A 24,271-nucleotide genomic window follows, 5' to 3' on the forward strand; every position below is an offset into this window, starting at 1 on the left:
AGCAGTTAGGCGGTTTCTTGGGCGATGTGACTCCTATGTCAGCTGAAAAGGCATCTTCTGGTGTTGCAAGATATGCCCTTACGCTTGTTTGTCCCTTTAGATGGGAATATAATGAGTGACAAACGGTGATGATCTACCTCCAGTGTTGGCAAACCATAACCAACTGGTCTAATAGGTAGGCTTGGTTATGGGGAAGGAAATTTATAATTCTAAAATATAGTATTGTTTCTCATTCAGAGCTTCCCTGCGGGGTCCTAGCTGTAATCACACTCACCCAAAGTGAGTCCCTCGTCCCCGAAAGGTGCCTTGTCGCTGAGCGTAAGTCCTGCCTTCTTCATCAGGTTATGTATGAGACTGAATCCATTACTGTGGACGCCATTTGACGGCAGTCCTATTATGATATCTCCCACCTTCAAACAAATACGCATGTCATTATAAAAATAATAAGGCGCAGAATAATTGGTTGAGAAAAAAATTATGAAAATATTTTATTTTCATTTCAAGAATATTTGACACTACTTAAAGACATCAAAGGGATAAAGGCTTGTAATACAAATCAACTGACTTGTAAAGGCATTAATGAAATATGTGCTTTATCGTAAGACGCTCTCATTCAATGGGAGCGGATTACTTACATCTATATCATAAAAATGTTACGACGCACTTGCACTTTCGCCGGTTTTATTTCGATCGGGAAAACCGATAAACAAAAAACGGGTATTAGTTTCCCGACACTTAAATTTTGTAATTATGCTAAAGGCTTGTCAGTATGAGTAAGTAGTGACCTTGATGTCATTGATCCTGGGCAGTATGTGCGAGCGTTCGACCACGCCCAGTGCGAAGCCCGCGATGTCGTACACGCCTGGCTCGTACATGCCCGGCATCTCCGCTGTCTCTCCACCTACATTTACGAAGAATGTTATACCCATTAACTCGAAATCGCTTAAAATTTGTTACAATAAAATAAAAATTTCATTTTAAAATACCAATTACTTTAGATTGTTCACACCTAAAGTTCCCTAAATAAATATAAGCCGCTATGTGACGTCACAGATCAACGCTAACTTCTTTATTTCCTTATTTAGTGGTTGTGCTTTTACATTTCGATACAACACATGACTTTCTGATATTTAAATTAACTATTTCAAACAATATTTGCGTAATATCCTAGCGACCCGTAGCTCGGAGCGCATGTACTGCGCGAGCATAGATTTATGACGTCACACGTAGCGAGCACCGGCCGGTTGAAAATTGCGCCATACGCATATGTTTACAATTCCATATCTCGAAAACTAATTAAAGTATAGAAATAATTAAAAAAAAAAAAACAAAATGAGTGAACATTCTTCATTCACAGATAATTTTTAAACGTATATCTGGCCACGTAGCCTTGATATACTGTCAGGAAGACCCTCATCTATTACTTCAGATCTGTTCCTCAACAAATTTTAATATTATTTGTGTTGTTAGGGTGTAGTTATAAACTATCAAAAACTTCTAGTGCGCCAGTGAACATAAATAAGATAAGATTCATAAAACTTGTAGGTATGATATTAATACTTAGGTAAGGCAGGTTTAGGCCAGGTAAATTTTCTCTGTCATCAAGCAGTAACGTTCAAATAATGTTGCGTTTCGGTTTGAAGGGCGCCGTAGCTAGTGAAATTACTGGGTAAATGAGACTTACCATCTTTTGTCTCAAATTGAGGATTTTTTGTGTTTCAAGAATCCTGAGTGATACTGTGTTCTAATGAACAAGGTGTATTATAAACATTTTGTTATATTAAAGTAATATCCCTCACTTCTGGGATTAATTATACAATTTAAATTTGTAACCAAAATTTATGAACGATGCGGGACTCGAACCCTCGCCTCTCGGGTTCCATCCGTGCGCTCTTACAAACTGAGCCAACCGTTCGAGTGACGCATGAGTCGTAAATCTTCGTATGTTTTTTTATTTTTTAGTATGTAAATTAGGGACCTTGAGATATTGCATGTTACGTCTCATTTGCCCAGTAATTTCACTAGCTACGGCGCCCTTCAGACCGAAACGCAGGAATGTTTATACATTACTACTTCACGGCAGAAATAGGCGCCGTTGTGGTACCCATAATCTATCCGGCATCTTGTGCAAAGAGCCTCCTATTGGTGAATGTCTTGTTCAACTCTCAGGTTGGGGCACCATCATCTAGGGTGTATAACTTAAAATCATGTGAACGCCTTACTTGTTCGTTACTCTGTCTGTGTGTACCACTGGACAGGCTGTTCCATATGTTTGACAGTAATTATTTTGCGCCTATCTGAAGCGCCACTCGCGAGCGTCCAGAGAACTAATTTTGACGTATAATACAAATGGCTGCAAAGGAACGTACAATACTGTAAAGTATTTTTACATTTTGAATTAATTTCGTTCGTTTTCTGTGTTATTTATTCATCAACGTAATAAAGTACCCATTTTGTTTTGTTGTAACCAGTTTCCCACCATCTATCGATATTTGCTGAGGTTGTCGTCACTAGTTTTAGTACCACTCTCAACTCCAAAATGTCGGATATCAAATAGGCACAAAAGCACTTTGCCAGCCGCCAGTCCAGTGGTACACGGTACGGGTCAGTGTACACACCGATGAGCGCGGCGGCGGCCTGCCGACAGCCGTCCGCGATGCCGGCCACCACGTCTCGTGCCACGTGCACGTGGAGCACGCCGCACGCGAAGTAGTCAAGGAAGGTGAGCGGCGCAGCACCGTTGCACAGGACGTCGTTGACGCACATCGCCACCAGGTCCACGCCTATCGTGTCGTGTTTGTTGATCCGCTGCGCGATCTTCAGCTTGGTCCCCACTCCGTCAGCCGCCAGCACCAGCACGGGATCCTGTTGAACGATTGGCGAACAAACTTAGTTCTGCAGCATAAGCGGTTAAAAATATTACACAATTAACTGACATAGATACTTTTCTAGCTTGTATATCTAAGTAGTCGTTGGAAATAAATGAAACTAAATTAACTTAAACACTATTTATTTAAATTGATAACGAAGTAGGTATTGCCTATATGATATATATATATATATAGCCCGCCCCTGACTATAGTTATTTACAAAATATTATGTCCTATTGCTATGAGGCAACGCTGCCAACATTAATACCATCTTTGCGTTGCAGACACCTTAAAAATAAGTCCTAGGGAGACTATCGCTCAATTTCCAAGATGATGTATCATTTAGAAAGTCAAAGAAAATAATAAAAGGTATTTATTTTCCCAAAATTGATTCCTTTAGAATTCTTTTGATATCACTTCTAATATACTAGATACTACTACCGCTTCCGAAACAAATGATGATCTGAGAAAGAAAAAGCGACGCAAGAAACTCTCCCAGCATTCTTTTTTTGCGCTCTTTTCAATAAAAATAAACAATATTGTACACTCATTTCTATCGCTATAAAATAATCATAATCTAGTCCCAGGCTGTCCGATTACTTAGATATTCAGCTGTGGAGTAAAAGGATTCACGACAGAGTAATTTTTTTTTAAATTTAAATTTATTTATAGATAATGCCTGAATAGTAGCTGGGACTTTATTATAACTGCTATATTATAAATAATATAATAACCACACAAACGATTTTTTTGTAACATGTATTGATCCATCTCTTCATGAATAGTGTAAGTTGAGATAGTTTGGACATACTAATATTATATATGTGCGACTATTTTTCCTAAATTTGATTTTTTACAAATTATTAATCACAGTTAAACATAAGTACTGTTTTTTAAACAAATCGTGGAAAGATTCTTCACTCTGTGAGAAGAAGCGGCGCGCGTAGGAAAATCTCGCCGTAATCTTTTGTGTGCACTTTTAAAAATGCTGTTTACAATACTTTACTTATGTCATTCATATAAGATAGTCATTGTCTAATCCATGGCTGTCTAATAGTTTGTTAGACTTGTTTTTGAAAATAAGCGGTGTAGGTGGTTTTCTTTGTGTTTTATTTTTATACATTATATTTTTAATGTAAATCTGAGAGATTATAAGTAATCGTGATATTAAATTATAATTAAAAAGTAAATTATTTTTAAATATCCTCGAACACGTTGATAAGAAGCGTTTTAAGCTTAAATTATTAGTGAAGTTTATAAAATAACATAAAATAAAAGTAACAAAACACATAATTAATAATAAACTAACATAAAATAAAAGTAACAAAATAAATAATACCTTGTACTCTTTTTCCACAGCTTTCAGCTGGAAACAGCCTCCAAATCCACCCAGACCTCCAAGCACACCGGAACGTGACGTAGACCTAAAATATAACATTTTTTTAAATAAAAATCTAGAAGTAGGTTTTACTTTTATGAAAGAGGAGGGCAAATGAGCATATTGGTCCCCTGATGAATCAAAATAATTGTTAAAAAACGTTTTTGTGGTAAAGGTTACTATAAAATAAATTACTTTCCTTAATGATACTACAGATTGGGAATGGAGCGACTGCCCTCAGGCTATTAAATAATAAGTTTAACTGTACAATATTACTTTGTTAACATATTTTTTCGATGAATAAAAGCCCGCTGAGTTTGTTGTGCCCATTCTTCTCAGGTCTGAACCTGAACCGTTTTTGAATGGGTGGTAGTTTTTGACTTTCAATAAATGATTTCACATCCTATTTTGACTCATCACCGCCACCAACTCTATTCATATATCATCAAGAATGATAAGAATCCTAAGAGTTTTGCTTGCATTTAAAATGAATACGTCCTTTTTTGAGGATACACATATCTTCCGCATTAGATTCAACGGCATGTAATTTATTTATTTTAACTTCTGGAATTATAAATAGAAATTGTTTTTTCAGCCCAAATTTATGGATGAAGTGGCATGCGGAATTTATTAGTGTTGACTAGGCAACAACTGTAAAGTAGACACTGTAGATGGAGACAGAACTTGAGAGCTGAAGAAATAAAATAAGACAGTATTTATACGTTTAAATAGATTTGAAAACGTCAAAAAAAGTTGACAATTAACCTCCATATTAATCAATATACCACTGGACTGGCGGCTGTCAAAGTACTTTTGTGCCTGTTTCATATTCGCCATTTTGGTGCTGTTGGCCATGTAACGAGAGTCTGCGGTACTAAAACTAGAGATGACAACCTCAGCAAACATCGATAGATGGTGGGAAACTATTTACAAAAAAAATGTGTACTTTATAACGTTGATTCTTGAAGTATACATAGCACGAGTAGTGAAGTATTCAGAGTATTTGTACGTCCCTTCGCAGTCATTTGTATTATACGTCAAAATTAGTTCTCTGAACGCTCGCGAGTGGCGCTTCAAATAGGCACAAAAAAATTCTGTCAAACATATGGAAAAGTCTGTCCAGTGGTATTTATACAGGTCAGTGATTTACGCACACTAACACAACCACGACATAGTGAAACCTACTTACTATATAAGAAATAAATAGGACATCGAGGCGGGAGACTCGCTCGTCTCCATGACTCACGAATTGTATGGCATACAATTCGCGAGTGCAAATGACCTGTTTTCATCGGTTGTCTAGCAGCAAGATGGCTCTAAACATATAAATTATCTTAGATAAGATATATGAACGATTACGATATCAAAGGTTAGCTTAGGGGTAACACGTTAGGTTGTCAAGAGCACCCGAATCGTTATCTCAACACTTTATCCAAAAATGGCACAGAGAAAAATTTGTATAAATAAATAATTATCTGGCCAGGGCTTTGATCATGGAGACGAGCGAGTCTCCCGCCTCGATGTCCTATTTATTTCTTATATAGTAAGTAGGTTTCACTATGTCGTTGGTTATCCATCACACACATTATTGTTTGCAATTAATGTAGATTCATGGAACAGAAGAAACTAGTGGAAGTGGCATGTGGGCTTGAGGCTCAAGGCTCAAGTGAGACCAGTCATTTGATATCAAGTGAAGCATTTATTATCTTTTAAAAAAATACAAATATGCCTTATTGTGCCATTTTTTACTGTAGAAATCATAGCCGCAATAAAAATATGTCCAACGAAGGGATTTCCTCTCATCGGTAATCATAATTTTCCGATTTAAATACAATTAATATTTTTTATTTGTTGTGCAAAATGTATAATTAAAAATGAACCATACTATAACGACGTATGGTTCATTTACCTTTACGTTTAATCGATGTAACTTGTGTTAGAATGATTAATTACCTTGCGAGGGGTTTGATCATAGAGACGAGCGAGTCTCCCGCCTCGATGTCTACGCCGCTGTCCTTGTACGAGAGCGACTTGTGCCCGCTCGCGCCCTGCACCCGGTGCGGGCTGGTCAGCGGAGCCATGGCCTCCACGAACCTGTCCACCACCACCTGGTGCCCTCCTACACACATTTTTACGTTAGTTACAAAAGTTTCACTCCACTGAATGTGACTGGCTGAATACAGCCCAAAAGGACCTGGTGCGAATCTATAACGTAATAAAAATTATCCAGGCTAATATAGCTAACTAGTAACCTCTTTATTCATAATGGTCCGCTAGGTTTAAACCGGCTGTTTTGAGGAGTTAGGAGTGTTTTTTCTCATTCTGACTTAGGTCAATAGAAGAAGACAGAGTGAGAAATAGCAATGCGTTAAGTTAGCAGACTATTATGAATAAGGGGGTAAATATATAATTTTCCAGTTGGAGGCTCCTCTGCAGAGGATGCCGGCTAGATTATGGGTACTACAACGGCGCCTTTTACTGCCTTGAAGCAGTAATGTGTAAGCATTATTATTTCGGTGTAAAGGACGCTGTGACTGAGACGTAACATCTTATGTCTCAATGTGACGAGCGCAATTGGACGTAGTGTAGCAGAAAGGATTCAAACCACACTTTGGTCAAATTAGGGTTAAGTATGCCATCATACTCCTGAAGGTCGTAGTGAAAGCCCTATTCTTGAAATGTACACGGAAACTTTTTTTTTATATTTATATGGAAGATTATTTAGAGCTGAAACTTCATATGCCTAAAGCTCAACAGTGCCTTTGTGTGGTTTGAGTTCTTTCTGCTTAACTGCGTCCAATTGTACTGCCCCTCAGAGTTTTTGAGTTTTCCAAGAATACTACGCAGCACTGCATTTTAAATGGGCAGGGGGTTTCAATTACAACAGCTGAAGGTCCTGCTCGTCTCATCCCTTATTGCTTTTAAAAAACAGGCCAGTGAAGCTGCATTTCACAGTCCTCAAAATCTGTTACGTTGGTGTATTACCCCGTCAGAATGATTAAAAAAAAATTCGTAAATAGTATGGTACATCAGGCGGAAGCCTACCGTAATGTATTAAATCTTACCGAACTAGCAACCCGATGCACGAAACACAGAGTCGTACACGACTCGACCAACAGATTTATAGAAACGTACCTTTCTTGTCGATTGCTTCAACGGTCCCAACTACGTCTACCACGCCGTCGACCGTGTCAATGAACTCCTGTAGGCACACGGGGTCTACGATCGCGACCATACCCACACCGCAGTTGAATGTGCGAAGCATCTCGAAGTCCGACACCATACCTGACAATTAATTAGACTTGAATTAAAATTACCAGCAATATTTTATGGAATTGAGAAACAGACGAGCAAACCAGTTTGCTCGATAGAAAAGCCAGATATTTACGGTACAAACTTATAACAGAGCACAAAGAATATATTTTTTTGTTTTCATCAAGTTTAGTTAGACGTGGGTCCTCGCTGTAGAGAAACGCCATTACATCAATACCTTAGTTCCAAAGCGTAACAAGTCGGAAATTCAGTAAGTTTGAGATAAGTATGAGAAATTGTTCCATAAACGATAACCCAATGGTGAAACAAGTCGATAAGTGAATATAGTATAGTTGGTACTTCCAACATTTCTTCATAAGGCTAGAATATATTTGTTACAAACAGTAACAACTCGAGTATTTTTTTGGAACCATTTTCTGAATTGATACTCTTAAGACCTGAGGTATCTACCGTTAGTTTGTTGGGTCCTGGGCTAATGCTACATAGTATCCTGCTAAATAAATTAACTAAATACCGTTATGTCACTAAATGACGTAAAAAATATTTTATTTAGTAATTATGACTGACAGCATTTGTGTAAAAAGTAATTTATAAGCATTATAACAAAAATAAATCAAACTTAAATGGGCGCTGGGGCCCTTTATATCCATGGGGCCCTAAGCTACAGTGCAACAAGTCCAATCTGCCGCTACATCTAATTACCTAGATAGATTGGTCAAGCAGCCTTGCAAATAAACGCAGGAAACGTTTGACCTCCGAGTAATCCATTCATAAGTCTATTTGTAAACATTTTGCATATTCTTGGTATATTCTCAGGTATACCAAGTATATTTGTAAGGCAGTATATTTATGTGACCTGGCCTTGTTTGAATATATTTATACATTTGAAAAATGTATAAAATACGAAATGTTTTGATACATATGGCATGCCGTGACGCCAAAGCGCATTATTTGGTCATAGACAATTAATAAAAAAAACATTAATCGCATTGAAAAACATGATTCGCTGCAGTCTTAAATTATGGAACTCTCAGTAAGAAACTATTTATTGTAATTTGATTTACAAACAAAACATTATGGACACCTCGCCTTGTTTGTTAATATGTTTTAAACTTATATTACTTTTGTTTGCTCACCCTTAGCTTGAAGCCATCCAAAAATCGGCTTAATTCTGAACTTAGTTGCGTCCAACCTAACCCTGACACCTGGTGGTAGAATCCTTGGTATATTCTCGAGTAATCCACCGCCGGTGATATGTGCCAGTCCCTTCACTAGACTCTTCTTAACGGCCGGCATCAGCGCCTTTATGTAAATGCCAGTCGGTTCCAGGAATTCTTCTCCCAGTGTTTTGTTTGATGTGCTGAATGGGGCTTTCTCGTGGAAACTGGAATTTACATGATTTTATGAATATTATGCACGTAAGTTTAGTGCAGAAAATAAAGTGCAATAGATAGGAACATAGTTCAATTAACGCACCATTACTTGCGCTGTGCCATGACTTTACCCAGACTTTACTTACGTAAAAATAAGCTTAGCATAATCTTTGATTTCATTTTTATATTCATTTGACAGCTGAAGTTATACTGGGCTTAAGCTAAGCCAGGGGAAATAGTAGATTGTTAACCAAGGGTCGAAAGAATCAATTATTATTTTACCCGTGTTAAACACTTTACTTTTCATTTCGAATATGAGGAAAATAAAACTAGTTGTTTATCTAAACTATTTATTGATAATATATCATAATATTACCTAGTAGTACCTATTTAAAATTAATTGTCAAATTAGGATAATTTATGTCGACTTCTTAAAATTTAAATATGGAACTCACCGCGTAATTGTTGCGGCTTATTCCGCTCAAAGAAGTTTGTGCTAAGTTCACACCAGTGTGAACTGTTTAGAAAGTCACATGGCCGCAGCATTTTTTTTAATTAGCTGTTTTTTACATAAAACTCTTCACAGCTGTAAGCAGCTCTATTTTTGAAGTTCATTCCGGCCCTTAGGTGGGAAGTAATTTGTATGAGTTTTTCCCTCTCTATGGAGGGAAGCAGCATTTTCCACCCAATAATCAGATTAAGACAACATTACTTTCCGAGTATGAGAAATGAAAAGTCAATTTGGCGTTTTATCACACTCAGCTAAGTTTAACGTAAGTCTGAGCAAGTTAGAGTGTAGACGACAAGATAAATTGAATCAGTGGTAAGAAAGTAGGGCTGCTATGGGGGAGTGTAATCAACAACTGCCTCATCAGAGTAAAGGGAAAACTAGCCATAATATCAAAAAGAGGAGCTAACGTATGTAGTAATCAAATTGTAGGAAAACATTTTTTTATGAGAAAATGTGATGAGACCAGCAAGAATTTATCTGGTGATATACAATAAGATAAAATGATACGCCCTGCACATTACAATGCAGTGCCATGTAGGATTATTAAATGAAACAATTTTTTTAAGCTGCATCCCGATTGCGCATTGCGAGACAAGATGTTCAGCCTGATAAGCCAAGTAATTTCACTTACTACGGCGCCTTTCAAAATGCTGTCATTCTGTGCTCCGCAGAAGTGCAGAAGCCTCCCTGGTAAATTGATTATTGATGAGTAGTACGGGGCAATACTGACATCACACTTATTTCTGACCAAAATAGAAGTTCACTTGTACTGTTATGAAGGTTTGAGGGGTGTGAGTATCACATAAGGCATATCAGAAGTAATATTATGGTACACTGTGCCTTGATGTCACATAACATCAGTTGGACCCTTAGTCCATTCAATCACTTATTTATTAAAATTTTCAATATAAAGTTCACAATACTCTCTCCAACCAACCTGTGGCCAGTTTCCATCATGATCTTCTGCACCAGGCTGTATCCGTTGCTGTGCACGCCTGTGGAAGGCAGCGCCAGCACCACGTCACCAGCTCGGATCTCTTTCATCCTGGGCAGCTGCTTTAGGTTGTCCACAACTCCCACAGCAAACCCGGCGAGATCGTATTTGCCCACTTCGTACATTGAGGGCATTTCAGCGGTTTCACCACCTGGGTAGGTAAGTTAAAGATAAATTCCAAGAAAGGGAAATATCAATTCCTGCTAATATATTGGATAATAGAATACAAACTATCGAAAATCAAACGTAACACTTTGGAAACACGGCAAAAATTCAATTTTTTTAACAATAAATTAAGACCATTTACGCAAGTGCCAGCTATGATTTCGCGCAGTATTACCAATATGTCAGGTACACATTACTAACTTTATTACTAATTACTTCTTGCTTAACACACGTAAGTACGTGAAGTATAAAATTAAAAGACACTCGATCAGATACAGACTACAAAGACGATATAAAACTCCAGAACGATACAGAGGACCTTAATATTTTGTGAAATATTTGTTTGAAAGAAATCATATGATCATATTATAACGTGTCCACTATGGTAAAAATAATACAAAGAATCTAATTGCAATATTTTATTTTGACGCGTTTAGCAAAATAGTCACAATTTCTCGTACAACTCTGAAAGAGCGGCGTATCATCTGCACGAATCTATCACAAATCACGTTTTTTGTTTACAAAAACCAAGCTTGTTTATCTACTCGTAAGAACCAGTAACATAAACCGCATAATGATATTTCGGTTAATGTAAACACAAGTGGCTATAGCATCTCAAGTGGCCGCGCCGGGTTTGGCGCCAACACAGCTGAGCGAGACGTAAGAGCATAGCTTACGTTAAAAAAAGCGTATACACAGTAAAGGCCGGCAAAGTTCCTGGGATTCCTGTGGTATTGCACGAGAAAGTTGGCAACTGTATAACATGTTATTGGTGATCACTTAAAACCAGGTAAGCCGTACGCTCGCTAGTGTCTTCTTATAAATCTTTTTTGTAAATAAAAATAAGTGACGAGACGAGCAAGACGTACAGCTGGTGGTAATTGATACCTTCCCATTACAATGCAGTGCCGCTCAGGATTCTTGAAATCCTAAAATTCGGAGTGGCACGAAAGTTGCCCTCGTCACGTTGAAACATAAGATGTTAAGTCTCATTTGCCTATTTAACTAGCTACGGCGCACTTCAGACCGAAACAATATAATGCTTACACTTTGCTATTTAACGGCAGATAAAGGCGCCGTTGTGGTACCCATAATCTAGCCAGCCTCCTGTGCAATGGAGCCTCCCACTGTTAATTAATGTCATAGAAATAGAAACACGTTAGTTATGTCCATAGGGAGTGACAAAAACATGATATCAATGTGTCACAATTAACAAGACTTGGTATATATCATGAAGCTACATTATTAATTATTTTAATCCAAAATTACCTAATAGAGCACAGCCGGACATAAGACAGGCATCTGCAATTCCTTTTATGATAGTACTAGCCACAGTAATCTGCAGCCTCCCGCAAGCCATATAGTCCAGAAAAGCGAAAGGCTCTGCCCCGGCGCACAATATATCATTCACGCACATTGCTACTAGATCCTGTCCTAGTGAGTCGTATTTTTGCATAATCTCTGCAATCTGAAAGTAAAAATCAATTTTATAAATATTATAGATTTCTTACTAAGTATATTATATTTTCCCATTTAAAACTAGTATATTAAATACAAAAGTTAGGTTAGGTTAATCTTTGAAAACAACGACATCTGTTGGCATAAAATGTAAAGTAAGTATTTTTTCAGCAGCGGACCTACCAAGTTCACTTGTTGACAATAGGCGTAGACAACGTGGTTCCTTTTGTTATAGGTCTTAAAGTGGCTGTATTAAAAATAGTAGTAAAAGAAAAAAATAAGATTAGAGTATTGACAGATTATTTGTTTTATTAAATAGAATATAATTTGAGTTTTTTTAATATTTATTTAACTTTATTTTCTGATTATTATTTTATTTTTATTATGCCTGTTAACCCTTTTGTTGTTCTAGTAGAAAAGGTTTGTTTGTTTTTAAGAAGAGAACAGACTTTTTTGATTTTTAATGGACCTATTATTTGTTTAATTAATCAAGAAAGCATATTACAATTGGGTCACCCCGTAGATGATTAATGAATATAAGAAAGAGGTTTGGACAAGGCTTTAGGGCTACACATACGTTCTTGCCTCTTCTAGTATATAGAAAGTGAAATAATATTTCCAAAATTAGAACAGGTCAGTCTAGTCGTTATTACCTTCAGCTTAGTCCCAACACCATCGGTTCCCTGGACCAGTACTGGGTCTGTAAACCGCGAGTCCATAGCAGATAGGTGGAACAGGCCACTGTAACAACCCAGGCGACCCAACACTCCACGACGGTGGGTGGTAGTCGCTACCGGCTCTATGAGGCGGACCAGTGAAGCTGCTGCGTCGATGTCCACTCCACTTTCTAGGTATGACAACCCGTTTACCCTGGCAAAAAAAGTTGGTTTTGTCTAAATAAACCATTTTAACGTCAGAATATAATTTACAAGGGTCAAGAGTCGTCAGCATTCGAAGTGAGAGTTTGCTCCAAGCGTTGGAAAAAGCTAAAAATTATTTAAAAGGAAAGCCAAACTGGAAGAACAGTTTAGTATTTATGCAGGAAATTTTTTTCCCGGATGACATCAGAATGCTGAACTTGCATTAGCTAATAGAGAAAATTACAGGAACAAAATTTTTGTGCCTCAAACAGGTAGCTACTAAATTCGACTCCAGTAAATTATTTCGAAAATTTTTTTACATTTTAACTTTACATATACTTTATGCACTTAAAGACTAACCATATCGGAAAATAAATATTTAATGACGAATTCAGATTATTTTGATTAGATTTTTTCGTGCACAATGTTTCGAATGGGTTTGGTGGAAGCCTGAGTGATATTTCATGATGATTATTAAAGTTATTGGTGAATGATGTTTTTCTCTAAGATGGTGGAGTTGTCAAAGAAACAAAATAAAAGATTCGTGGGTCGGCCATTTGTATTGCCCAGTGTTGCCTAAAATCGCCACAATAAGGTATCTACTTAATTAAAGATTCCGCTAAAATACAATAATGAAAACGATGAAAGTGGCGTTGATAAACATCTAGAAAGGTTTGAGGCTAAAATTTTTCTCATTCTTTAATCAAAGATAAAATCGTTTTTTTAACGTTAACACTATTTTTCCTTGATACAAATTTGCTTTGTTTGAACAAGCAATTAGCCTAGATGTCATTAGTTGTCGATGGAATAAATAATTAATGTAAATGGCTAGATTAGGTTATCTTAGGGTTTATAAATAAAAATAACCTAAACTTCCACTAAAGAGATAAAGCCCTTAAAAGCCCATTAATACTAATGAGACATACTCATTAAGGAGATTGGATATTTTCCTTTACTTGCTGGACCTGACTTATTTTGCGCGTGCACTTATGAAATATATTGCAATTCACTTGATTTCTTGTAGATTGATTCAGTAACAATATTATTTCTCAAATGCAAAGACATATCCGGAAAAAATCTTTTGAATTTTTAGGTTATAAGATTATAGCCATATTTCGTTCATATACTAAATCGATATATCTGAACTATCAAATTGACGTGTGGAAAGGATCCAATGATTTATAACAAATAGGAAATAAATTAAAGTATTTTAGTACCAACGTAATTCTAAGATATCATAACACGTCAGAAGGCAATAAGCGTCAACAATGTCAGGAATCAAGAAAGTTACAGCATCATTTCAGTGATATACTTCAATAAAAGTTTTTTTTCTTCAGCACTGCTATTTATGCGCATTCTGCCAGAAGCCAATTCTCACGGAACAAGAAAACTGCAACGGCGGATGGATTATAATGCAAAATATGCAGAGAAATACAACAAAAGAATGCATGCAATATTTTTACTTTTTACACTCAAGAATGGAATCGGCAAATTATCGATAGTAGATTCATTAATAATTGTCTATTGCTTTTCATCTATCAAGCCGAAGCGGGCAACGAAAAATATACAGAGATTTTTATAAAATATAGACTTATGGGGTTAAGTTGGGAACTTCGAATAGAAATTTCCAATAAGCCTAATTCAGAATCCGGTAAAATAATTTGTAACATTTGTTAGCTGTTATTTAGTAATTGTAGATAGTTTAGATAAATGTTTTTTTATAATTTCTTTAGTTCAGTTTCAAGTTAATAGAAGTCAATTAGGGACACATAATTAAATGTTTTGAAGCGCAATGTCTTGCAAACAAACTGTTAAACCTTAGCAACATTGAATAAATATGTAAAAAGTGTACTTATAAAATTTTAAATAAATAAAACAATCACACTCATTTCCTAGAGGGATAGGCAGAGATTTCGAACGATCCTCAAAAAAATCAAAAATTTCTTTATTTGTACACAGTCATTTACAATCACATATGAAACTCTCCTGGTAGATTTAGATAATCTGTGTTAGGAGAGAATCGCTCACTGCAAGTTATACAAAACAATATTAAAAATCATGATCAGATCCTTAGTCATGGTACATACTTGGCTGGGTTCTTCCACTCGCAACAAACTTTCCAGCTCTCTCCTTGCCCCTTTTTAATACATCCCCGACTTTGCTCAAACTTTCCACTTCCCTCCACATTTGCTCCATTATTTAACGCAGCCAATCTACTTTCATGCATCCTCAAACCAACCCAACATTTTCTTATCAATAGCTGTCTCTACCTCTTCTCACTACCTCCTCTTCTTTTATGACAAATCATTTGTTCTTTAATTAACACGTCGTTTATTTTTTAGAAAAAAAGACGAGATGAGCAAGAATTCACCTAAAGGTTAATGTTACGCTATGCCCATTACGATGCTGCTCAGGATTTTTGAATGAACCCAAAGCTCGAAACGGCACCGAAATTGCAAAATTGAAACCGAAACACAATAATAATTGCACGTTACTACTCTTCGGCAAAATAAGGCGCCGCTGTGGGACACCACCATCTTGTATATATTATAGCTATCCATCCTGTGCAAAGAAACCTACCATTTGAGCTTTTCTCCAATGCTACGTGCAGTTAAAATCGTCACAGATTTTTTTTACATATTGTGATACACATTTGATTGATGATATTATAAATAAATATTGTTTGGGAGTATTAGCAAAGAATATGGAGTAGTACAACTACGGAAGGCTCACTCCGCAAAATCAATTAAAGAAATAGGGACTCTTACGGCTATAAAATAAGGTGCAATTCAGGTCGCACAGCGGTATTAACCTACATTTTTTATTCACCTAGAAGTTGTCTCTCCTTCTGACTAACTACCAAGTATAAGGTCACCTTATAAAAATATCTCAGTTTTTTTATAATATAAATAGGTGTGTAATAGAAATTTTAAATCAATATTCTTTCTTTATGAAACCTATATTAGTTGCAGAAAGTAAAGAATGCGTTTGAAGACCACGACATAGTCAACATAGTTCCTTTTTCCTTCAAAAAGTAGCAACTATCTAAATCTAGGTATAATCTAGGTAGGTAGGTATATATTCGAGTTTGAATAGAACCATGACGCGAGCTAGAATTGTACACGTCCTCTTCGGTATAATATTTATAATTGGCAAGAGCCGATAAAACCATGAGGTTTTAATTACGAAAAACGAAATACAACCATTAAACTTACTTAGTTTACTAAATAAATAGGTAGCTCATGAATGCTAATTTCATTACCTATACATATTAAATAATCACTTTAACTTAGATTGTATCAGCGTCTTTAGTAAATTAAAAAAAAAAGACGTGTGGCACTCGGGGACTGCCGCGGTAAAGCTATTGCATAGCATTTTTTATCAACTTATGCAATTATATTATTTATTTATTTTATTTATGCAGTATTTTTTAATAAAATTAATTTAAAAAAAAAGCAAACGGGAAGTGAGTAAAATTTAACTTGCATGATTTGATAACAGACAGACAACGGGACAGGTGAAACTAAATAAAAATGCTTGTCATAATAATAAAAAATAAAAAACTGTGATAAAAAAATAAAGAAATTAAATAAAAATCAAGACGTCCCCAAGGCTCGAACCTGGGACCTTCTGCACAAAAAGCATACGTGATAACCGCTGTTCCACGGCAACTGAAATGACCATGGCGAAATATATATACATCTACATCTAGTAAGTAAGTGTTAGGTTATTTTCGTTACGGAATTTCTGGATTCGGTTTCCACGCTCAAGGCCCGCGATAGAAGCTATGCAATAGCTTAAAAATTATTGCAATGATCTTTAATATGTTATGCTTTTTTTAAGCTTTTTAAAAATTGAGCGCGTGAGTCCCTATTGGATAGTCACGCTGGCGTGGCCTCCGCACGTTTACGACTTCGATACCTACATGGGGAGTGAGACAGCCCTGGTATTAGTAATATAATGGATTAAATCGGCAGTTTATATGATATTTCGGAATAGAATGAGATTACAAAAAATATTCCTATGAATCATGATGAGGACGAAAATGAAAAGAAAATTCACTTGAGGATGATTTTTATTTACAATGTATGTATAACAAAATGCAACACAAAAAGTTATTTCATTCTTAAAAAATTCTTATTCTTCATGCGTTAAAGAGCTGAAACAAACCAACAAAACCTCAGAACACATTTAAAACACAATGGCCAAATAGTGAACAAATAATAAGCCCCTCATACAAGTATGTAACACTAAAAATTTATACATTTTGATAGTGTTAGTTAGGCGATTTGAAAACAAAAAAAAAAACATATATTTACGACTTGTACAAAATATCATTAAATTCCTGAGTTTGCAACCACTACCATGAAATATATTTCCTAATATAGGAATAGATATTAAATATCAGAGCCATAAGAGGAACATACAAAAATGGCATTCACTGATATATAATTACATAGATAAGGGTTAAAATATTTAGGTGTTATTGTTGGATATGGCTTTTATTTACCACTAGTTGACCCGACAGACGTTGTTCTGTATATAATAAATAAAATAATGTTCTTTTATGAATTTGTCAATAATATATCATAACATCAAGAATTACTTCGTAAAATATGCACCCTGCTGTCGTAATGAAATTGTTTTACAGCAGAACTGTCAAACCGTGCGTCAATAAATTCTCTCATAGATATTATGTATAGACACATCAAAGGAAAAACAAATTTGTTGTTTTTGTTTAATTTAGCAGCATTTTCCTATTTATTCACTTTTAAACCTTCTCTGGACTTCCACAAATAATTCAAGACCAAAATTAGCAAAATCGGTCCAGACGTTCTCGAGATTTAGCAAGACTAACGAAGAGCAATTCATTTTTATATATATATATATAGATTACTGTACTCAATATTAAGTTAACATTAACAGATAAACGGAAACTTTTAAGTTTTTACGTAAAATCTCTTTGTTGTACGCTGTTAGACGAATTATTCTATTTTAGTAGGAAAATTCTACAACAGCACGTCAAAAATCATAATTAACTAATTCATTACCTAACCTTGAGTAACTCCTAATAAGTACGAGTGGATCAAATCGTGCGTAAAATAATTTATCAATGTGTTACGAATCCAACGCATCTAGGAACTTATTATGAATTATGATATTATACTTATTAGCGGGTATCTACAGTACGACTTTCATTAAAAGGTGTAACTGACTGAAACTTGAAAAAAAATAAAAGATAACGCAAAATTTAAGGACCCCGTTTAAACTTACTTGGAAAAAGCTCTATGAGCTATATCCTTCCTGTACTGAGCGCCAGGGAAGTCTATATCGGCGGCGGCGGAAGTGGCGACCGAGGCAGCAGATCTCAGGGAGCTGCGCTTGGCCGCGACCAGCATAACTCGACCCCCGGCCGTCACAAGTGACTCGTTGGCGCCGCGGGCCACCCCGCTGTGGAACACCATGATGTTGGGTCGCGACTGGACTTTAGAGAGACCTGCAAACAAATAGGAATAGTACAATATAATAACAAGCATTCCCTTATTTCATAAATATATTCAAATACTTATATAGATTTCATGATTTTAGTTAAATTTATATTATTGTAGACATAAATAAAACCCGCCATCGCCAACCCGCCTGCCAAGCGTGGCGATTACGGCAGAAAACACCCCTCAAAAAATAAAAGGACCGATCGTCGTGGAAATTTTTTTCTTTGGCCTTTGTCCAGCAGTGGACGTTTTCCGGCTGATGATGAAACATAAATACATACCGTCTGTGTTATTAATAAACGCGAAGTAAAGTTAATTCAAGTTTAAAACATTTTCGACCTTACAAATAAACTTGATATAAATTTATAGCTGAGAATACACCATGAATATTGAAATTGTTTACAAATAACGTTTCCCGCGTTTATTTGCATTTGACATTCGAAAAACTTCAAAATTATCCTTGTTTTGACAGTTTTTCGTCCGACCTTCATGACAGCGAGAAGAAATTTTAAACTTGGAATAAATTTACATTGCGTTTATTAATAAGACAATATAAGGTTAACTGATACGATAATAGTCTAAAAGGCATTCATTTTCTCGAAATTTATTTCTTTAAAATTCGTTTTGATACTACTACCGCTTCGGAAACAAATGGCGCTCTGAGAGAGAAAAAGCGGCGCAAGAAACTACCAGCGTTCCTTTTTTGCGCTCTTTTTAATGAAATATACAATAATGTACTGTCTTTGCTATTGCTATAAAATAATCATAATCTAGTCCGGCTGTCGGATCACTTAGATATTCAGTTGTGGAGTAGTAGGATATATGACTGAGCCATTGTTTTAATAAAACATTTAAATTTATTTATAGATAATGCCTGAACAGTGGATTTTTTTATTATAAAAGTGTATAAATTTACCCTTAAAGCTATTATGTATCTTATGACTTATGTCTTCTAATAATAATCCTAAAAATTGGAATTAGGGACCACTCAGTTTTCATTCAATAATATTTCCAAATCAACGCCACACACTCAAGCATAGATTGTTTGACGGGTTAAGGTGATTGTAAATTATTTTACCGCTTATGACACATCCCTTGGTGGAAGTCTCCGGGTAACCCTTTGAAGCGATGACGACTCCAACTGCGGACATCTCTGTCTCCCATTTCACTTGTACTTGTTTGAGATTGCCATCCACACAAGCCTGCAATTGATTAATAATTATTAACCACGATTCATGCAATTGGATCAAAATATCGGCTTCAAATTATTGAATGAGGCGTTATAGACGACCTGTATAGCCGAGTGGTTAGCGATCCTACCTACTAAGCTAGAGGTCCCGGGTTCGAATCCCGGTAGGTGCAAGCATATATATGATGAATATGGATGTTTGTTTCCGAGTCATGGATGTTAAAATGTATTTACGTATGTTTAAGTAAGTATATTGTATAAAATATTTCGTTGTCTTGCAACCCATAACACAGGCTATATATGCTTAATTTGGGGCAAGATAATTTGTGTAAAAAGTGTGTCACTATTATTATAATTATTATTATTTTACGGACATTCATAATTATCAATTTTTTTTGTGTTATCTTCGAGTTAAAAATTCAGCTAACAATCGGCTTCAATCAATTCGACACGAGCATCAAGTCATCTCGTGCCTGAAATTGGCGAGTCAACATCACCAAATTACATTCAACTCAAAAAAAATGGGCTTCAAATTAATAAAATATATATAGTGAGTACCCGTCATAATTACTATGTTAAAGTTTCGCGATGATAAAAGTTTGAACACATATATCTAGATTATTTAATATTCTCTGTTTGTAGAGGTTCACATTCACGATCATCCTGAAAATTCGGATTATTACTATGTGTGTAGCCAAAAATTCCGCCTTCGCACGACACGCCACAAGTTAGGATATCATCCTCACCATCTGGATGTGTGGCGGTCCTCCACAGTGCGGTTTACAAGGAGCTTTCTTCCACGTACTAAAGCTGTGGAATGAACTTCCTTGTGCGGTGTTTCCGGGACGATACGACATGGGTACCTTCAAAAAAAGCGCGTACACCTTCCTTAAAGGCCGGCAACGCTCTTGTGATTCCTCTGGTGTTGCAAGAGAATGTGGGTGGCGGTGATCACTTAACACCAGGTGACCCGTACGCTCGTTTGTCCTCCTATTCCATAAAAAAAACGCGAATATGAATTATTTTTTTTTTCCTTTTGTGCTAAATAAACTAAATACAAAAAGATATAATTTTCCAATAAGGAAAGAATAAAGTGTGTGTGTACTTATGTACGAACGCAACAAGTTATTCTTCTTTGGCGTAATGAAACAAAATATAATTGTTCCGTGTAAAAAAAGAATATTGTAATAAGGAAGGTATTAATTACAACCAATGAAAATATTATTGTACTGCATAATTTTGTTAAATAACGTGTAATTAAATATCATTAAATTGTTTTCATACAATTAGAAAGATTTTATTAAACTTGTATATAAATTGATATTTATTTAATTCTCGTCCATTGCTTGTGGTTCAGTAGCCATATGAGTTACAATAGGCTTGGTAACTGAAGTATGATACAAATGGTCTAGTTGACCAGCTAACGTCAGGGTGTCGAATTTGGGTGACAGATATTTTTTCCCTAACGCGCCAAAATAATAATAACTTCATAAACTAATAAATGAAATAAAAAAACGAGTACAACAAGGTTGTTGCAGGATTGTATTGCCCACCTTAGTGATGGTGTACAGGTCTGTCTCCAACAGCAGCATCAGCACCTGGGTCTCAGGGTCTCCGAATCGACAGTTAAACTCCAGCGTCATCGGACCAGATTTCGTCACCATCATCCCGGCGTATAGAACACCTATTGAAATATATTTCAATAAGAACTTTTGTGTATTAAAGTAAATTCATTACCTCTTATTTAGAAGAACAATTTATCATTAAGAGCCAATATTAGACAAGACTATTCTGTTATAAGAACATTCAGCGAACTCCCGCTAACTGAACAAGTCATAATTCCTTACTTCACCTTATGGGAGATCCGCCTTTTGACACTGCGTCTTCGAGTGCCGCTATTCCAGAACTTTCCCTCGTCATGAGTCTTACGTACTGCGACATACATAGCCCTGCTCACATCCACTTGAGATTTGGCTTGACAGGTGACCCAAGATCTGGTCACCCTCTGTCAAAGGATAAGTTTGGCTATTCAAAGGGGTAACGTTGCCAGCTTCATGGGCATCTTACCTGCCGATAGCGATCTTAATGATATTTTCTATTTGTAATTAATTAATTTTGTTAGATTATTTAAGTTTTATTTTATTATTATTTATATAAATAGCGTTATTAATTATTACGTCATATGTAACTTGAGATTTGTAATTCTGTGTTATGTAAGTAAACTCATATTAAGCACTGTGTAATTTATAATGCTTAAATACTTGTCAAGTATCTTAATATTCCTTACAATCACAGCCGCCCAGATTCTCTTGCAACACCAGAGAAATCACAGGAGCGAAATGACGCGACAGGAAAACAGAGGAATAAAATTTGCTCAAACTATGTTTTTGAGTTTGGTCAATACAATAAAGACAATTTGGTCTTAGAACCAGCTTGGTCTTAAAAGTATAATGTGAGCCACGAAGGGGTCCGGGCAGTGTGAAAATTACCAGGCCATTGCAGAACAATGTTTGAGAAGTACTGTCCCAGCGTATAGAGTTTAGAACCCGATAAGGCGTGTCCAATTTTGATTTATTTTATGAATGTGTGCGTTATTTAGTAGTGAGCTAGTTTAATATTCAAAATACTAAGGAGCTTATTCAAAGCGTGGCTGACTGTTTACGAGTTGTCAATCAAAATCGGTTACGGTGACAATAGATTCTAAACAATTTGTTATATTTTAAACTGATAACCTTAACTTCTGGGATTAATTAAATTGTTTATGTTTAAGTTGATTTGAAAGAGCGACATCTTAAGTCAATATATGCAAATATTGGGGTTGAGCAGGTTATCAACTGTAAAGTAGATCCTGTAGATGAAGCCACAACCTGAGAGTTGAACAAGACATACAAGATTTATCAACGATATGTCACCGGAACGGTTGGCTCAGTGGAAGAGCGCTCTCCCGGAACGCGAGAGGCCGCGGGTTCGAGTCTCGCATCGTTCATAAATTTTGTTTTCAAATTTAATTTGTGTAACAATAGATTCGCTTTAATATAAATATTATATATAAAAAAAAAATTATACAACGAGTTATTACAACATAGACGCTTATAACTATAACAACTTTTACAATATTGAATAAACTCGTAAAAAGGCGTAAGACGTTGCGTAACAATACGACCCGATCAAGTGGGTTATAAGGTAGAATGTCTCGTATGCTGCAACGACAACCATACCCTTCAAAAGCATACGCAAAAAAATCATCTCATATATTACTACTAGCTTAAGCTACTACGCTCCCCATTGTTCATTCTTTAAAGAAATAAGTCATTGCGAAAATATTGTCCATAATCTTAATACATTTATATAAATCCAGTGTCCTGATGTTTGTTCCCAGTGAACTCTTAAACTAATTAACGGATTTTAATGCGGATTTCTTCCTGGAGTCCAGTTTAGTCTAATTTGAGAGATAAGTAGGATAGTTTTATTTATACCCATAATTATTTTTATTTCCAACATTTTTTTGTATGAACATATTTTCTATGAGAGAATTTATTGACGCACGGTTTGACAGTTCTGCTGTGAAACAATTTCATTATAACAACAGGGAGCATATTTTACGAAATAATTCTTGATGCTACGAAATATTATTGACAAATTCATAAAAAAACATTGTAATTATTATGACGGGTACTCACGATATATATTTTATTAATATGATGCCGATATTTCGGTCCAATTGAATGTACAGTTCCGTCGTGACCATGATTCATGCAATTGGATCGAAATATCGGCATCAAATTAATAAAATATAAAAAAAACAGTAATTTATTTGTTATGTACAGATGAACGTATATGTCGGGTCAGTTAGTAGATTATATAGATATTAAGCCGGTCAACATTAGATCGGTTGAACGATATAAAAGTTGATATAGTGCAACGACATCTGATGACAAAGTGAGTAACAACCTCCACGACAAATCGCGTGCATAGAAGACAAACACAAAAACAATCATATTTCCTTACAAAAATGAGTATAAAAATAATCATACGCAAAGCCCAGGTCACCCGGAATAAGCAACTTGACATTGAAATCCTTACAATATCAACTTATTACATCAACACAATATCGATTGCCGCAAAACAAGACGCAATTTTTTCAATAATTACCACAACAGCCCCACAGGCCAATCTCAATCTTAACATCGTTGGCGTAAGAGTGATAATTACGAAATTCGCGTCTAATTTAACAAATATTTGTTGTTTGTCAATCGTTATCGTTGTTTACAATAAAGATATTCTCTTAATTGAGTCTTATTTTATGTAATAATGTTATAAATATTACGAATTATTGTTGAATAAATAACTTTAATGTAATGTAAGCAGGATTGTATATTAGCGTTATCTAAATCATAGGAACGAATCATCAGAACCATTACTTTTCTGATGAAGTTTTTATCTTGAGACTGTTCATACACAACGAATATCGGCGAAAGATCTCGAGAAGCGTAAACACACAATTTTCTGAATAATATGGTCACTTTGGTGACCTTCTGCCGTGAAGCAGTAATGTGTAAGCATTAAGCACACTGAATGACACCGTAGCTAGAAAAGGTGACAAGCGCAATTGACGCTCAGAATTTTTCGTTTTTCAAGAATCCTGAGCGGCACTGCATTGTAACGGGCAGGGCGTATCAATTACCATCAGCTGAACTTCCTGCTCGTC

The 24,271-nt window shown here is 35.8% G+C and overlaps 1 protein-coding gene across 2 annotated transcripts in view; it reads right to left on the reverse strand.

The window, feature by feature from the left end:
• The window catches only part of LOC126972745 (trifunctional purine biosynthetic protein adenosine-3), a 45,367-nt gene that overhangs the window by 9,571 nt on the left and 11,525 nt on the right, over nucleotides 1-24,271 (reverse strand). Inside the window, exons 5-17 of one of the 2 annotated variants that reach the window (XM_050819754.1) lie at nucleotides 21,117-21,247; nucleotides 19,453-19,576; nucleotides 18,157-18,379; nucleotides 12,676-12,892; nucleotides 11,834-12,032; nucleotides 10,343-10,550; nucleotides 8,658-8,905; nucleotides 7,384-7,533; nucleotides 6,202-6,367; nucleotides 4,210-4,294; nucleotides 2,619-2,865; nucleotides 786-901; nucleotides 275-410 (exon numbers count right to left, since the gene is read on the reverse strand). In XM_050819754.1, the coding sequence (XP_050675711.1) occupies nucleotides 275-410; nucleotides 786-901; nucleotides 2,619-2,865; nucleotides 4,210-4,294; nucleotides 6,202-6,367; nucleotides 7,384-7,533; nucleotides 8,658-8,905; nucleotides 10,343-10,550; nucleotides 11,834-12,032; nucleotides 12,676-12,892; nucleotides 18,157-18,379; nucleotides 19,453-19,576; nucleotides 21,117-21,247 (2,250 nt within the window). Of the gene's footprint in view, nucleotides 1-274; nucleotides 411-785; nucleotides 902-2,618; nucleotides 2,866-4,209; nucleotides 4,295-6,201; nucleotides 6,368-7,383; nucleotides 7,534-8,657; nucleotides 8,906-10,342; nucleotides 10,551-11,833; nucleotides 12,033-12,675; nucleotides 12,893-16,939; nucleotides 17,042-18,156; nucleotides 18,380-19,452; nucleotides 19,577-21,116; nucleotides 21,248-24,271 lie in introns of those variants that run through there. The other variant, XM_050819755.1, reaches the window with a different exon arrangement.

The sequence above is a fragment of the Leptidea sinapis genome, chromosome 27 (assembly GCF_905404315.1).
Source record: "Leptidea sinapis chromosome 27, ilLepSina1.1, whole genome shotgun sequence".
NCBI lineage: Eukaryota > Metazoa > Arthropoda > Insecta > Lepidoptera > Pieridae > Leptidea > Leptidea sinapis.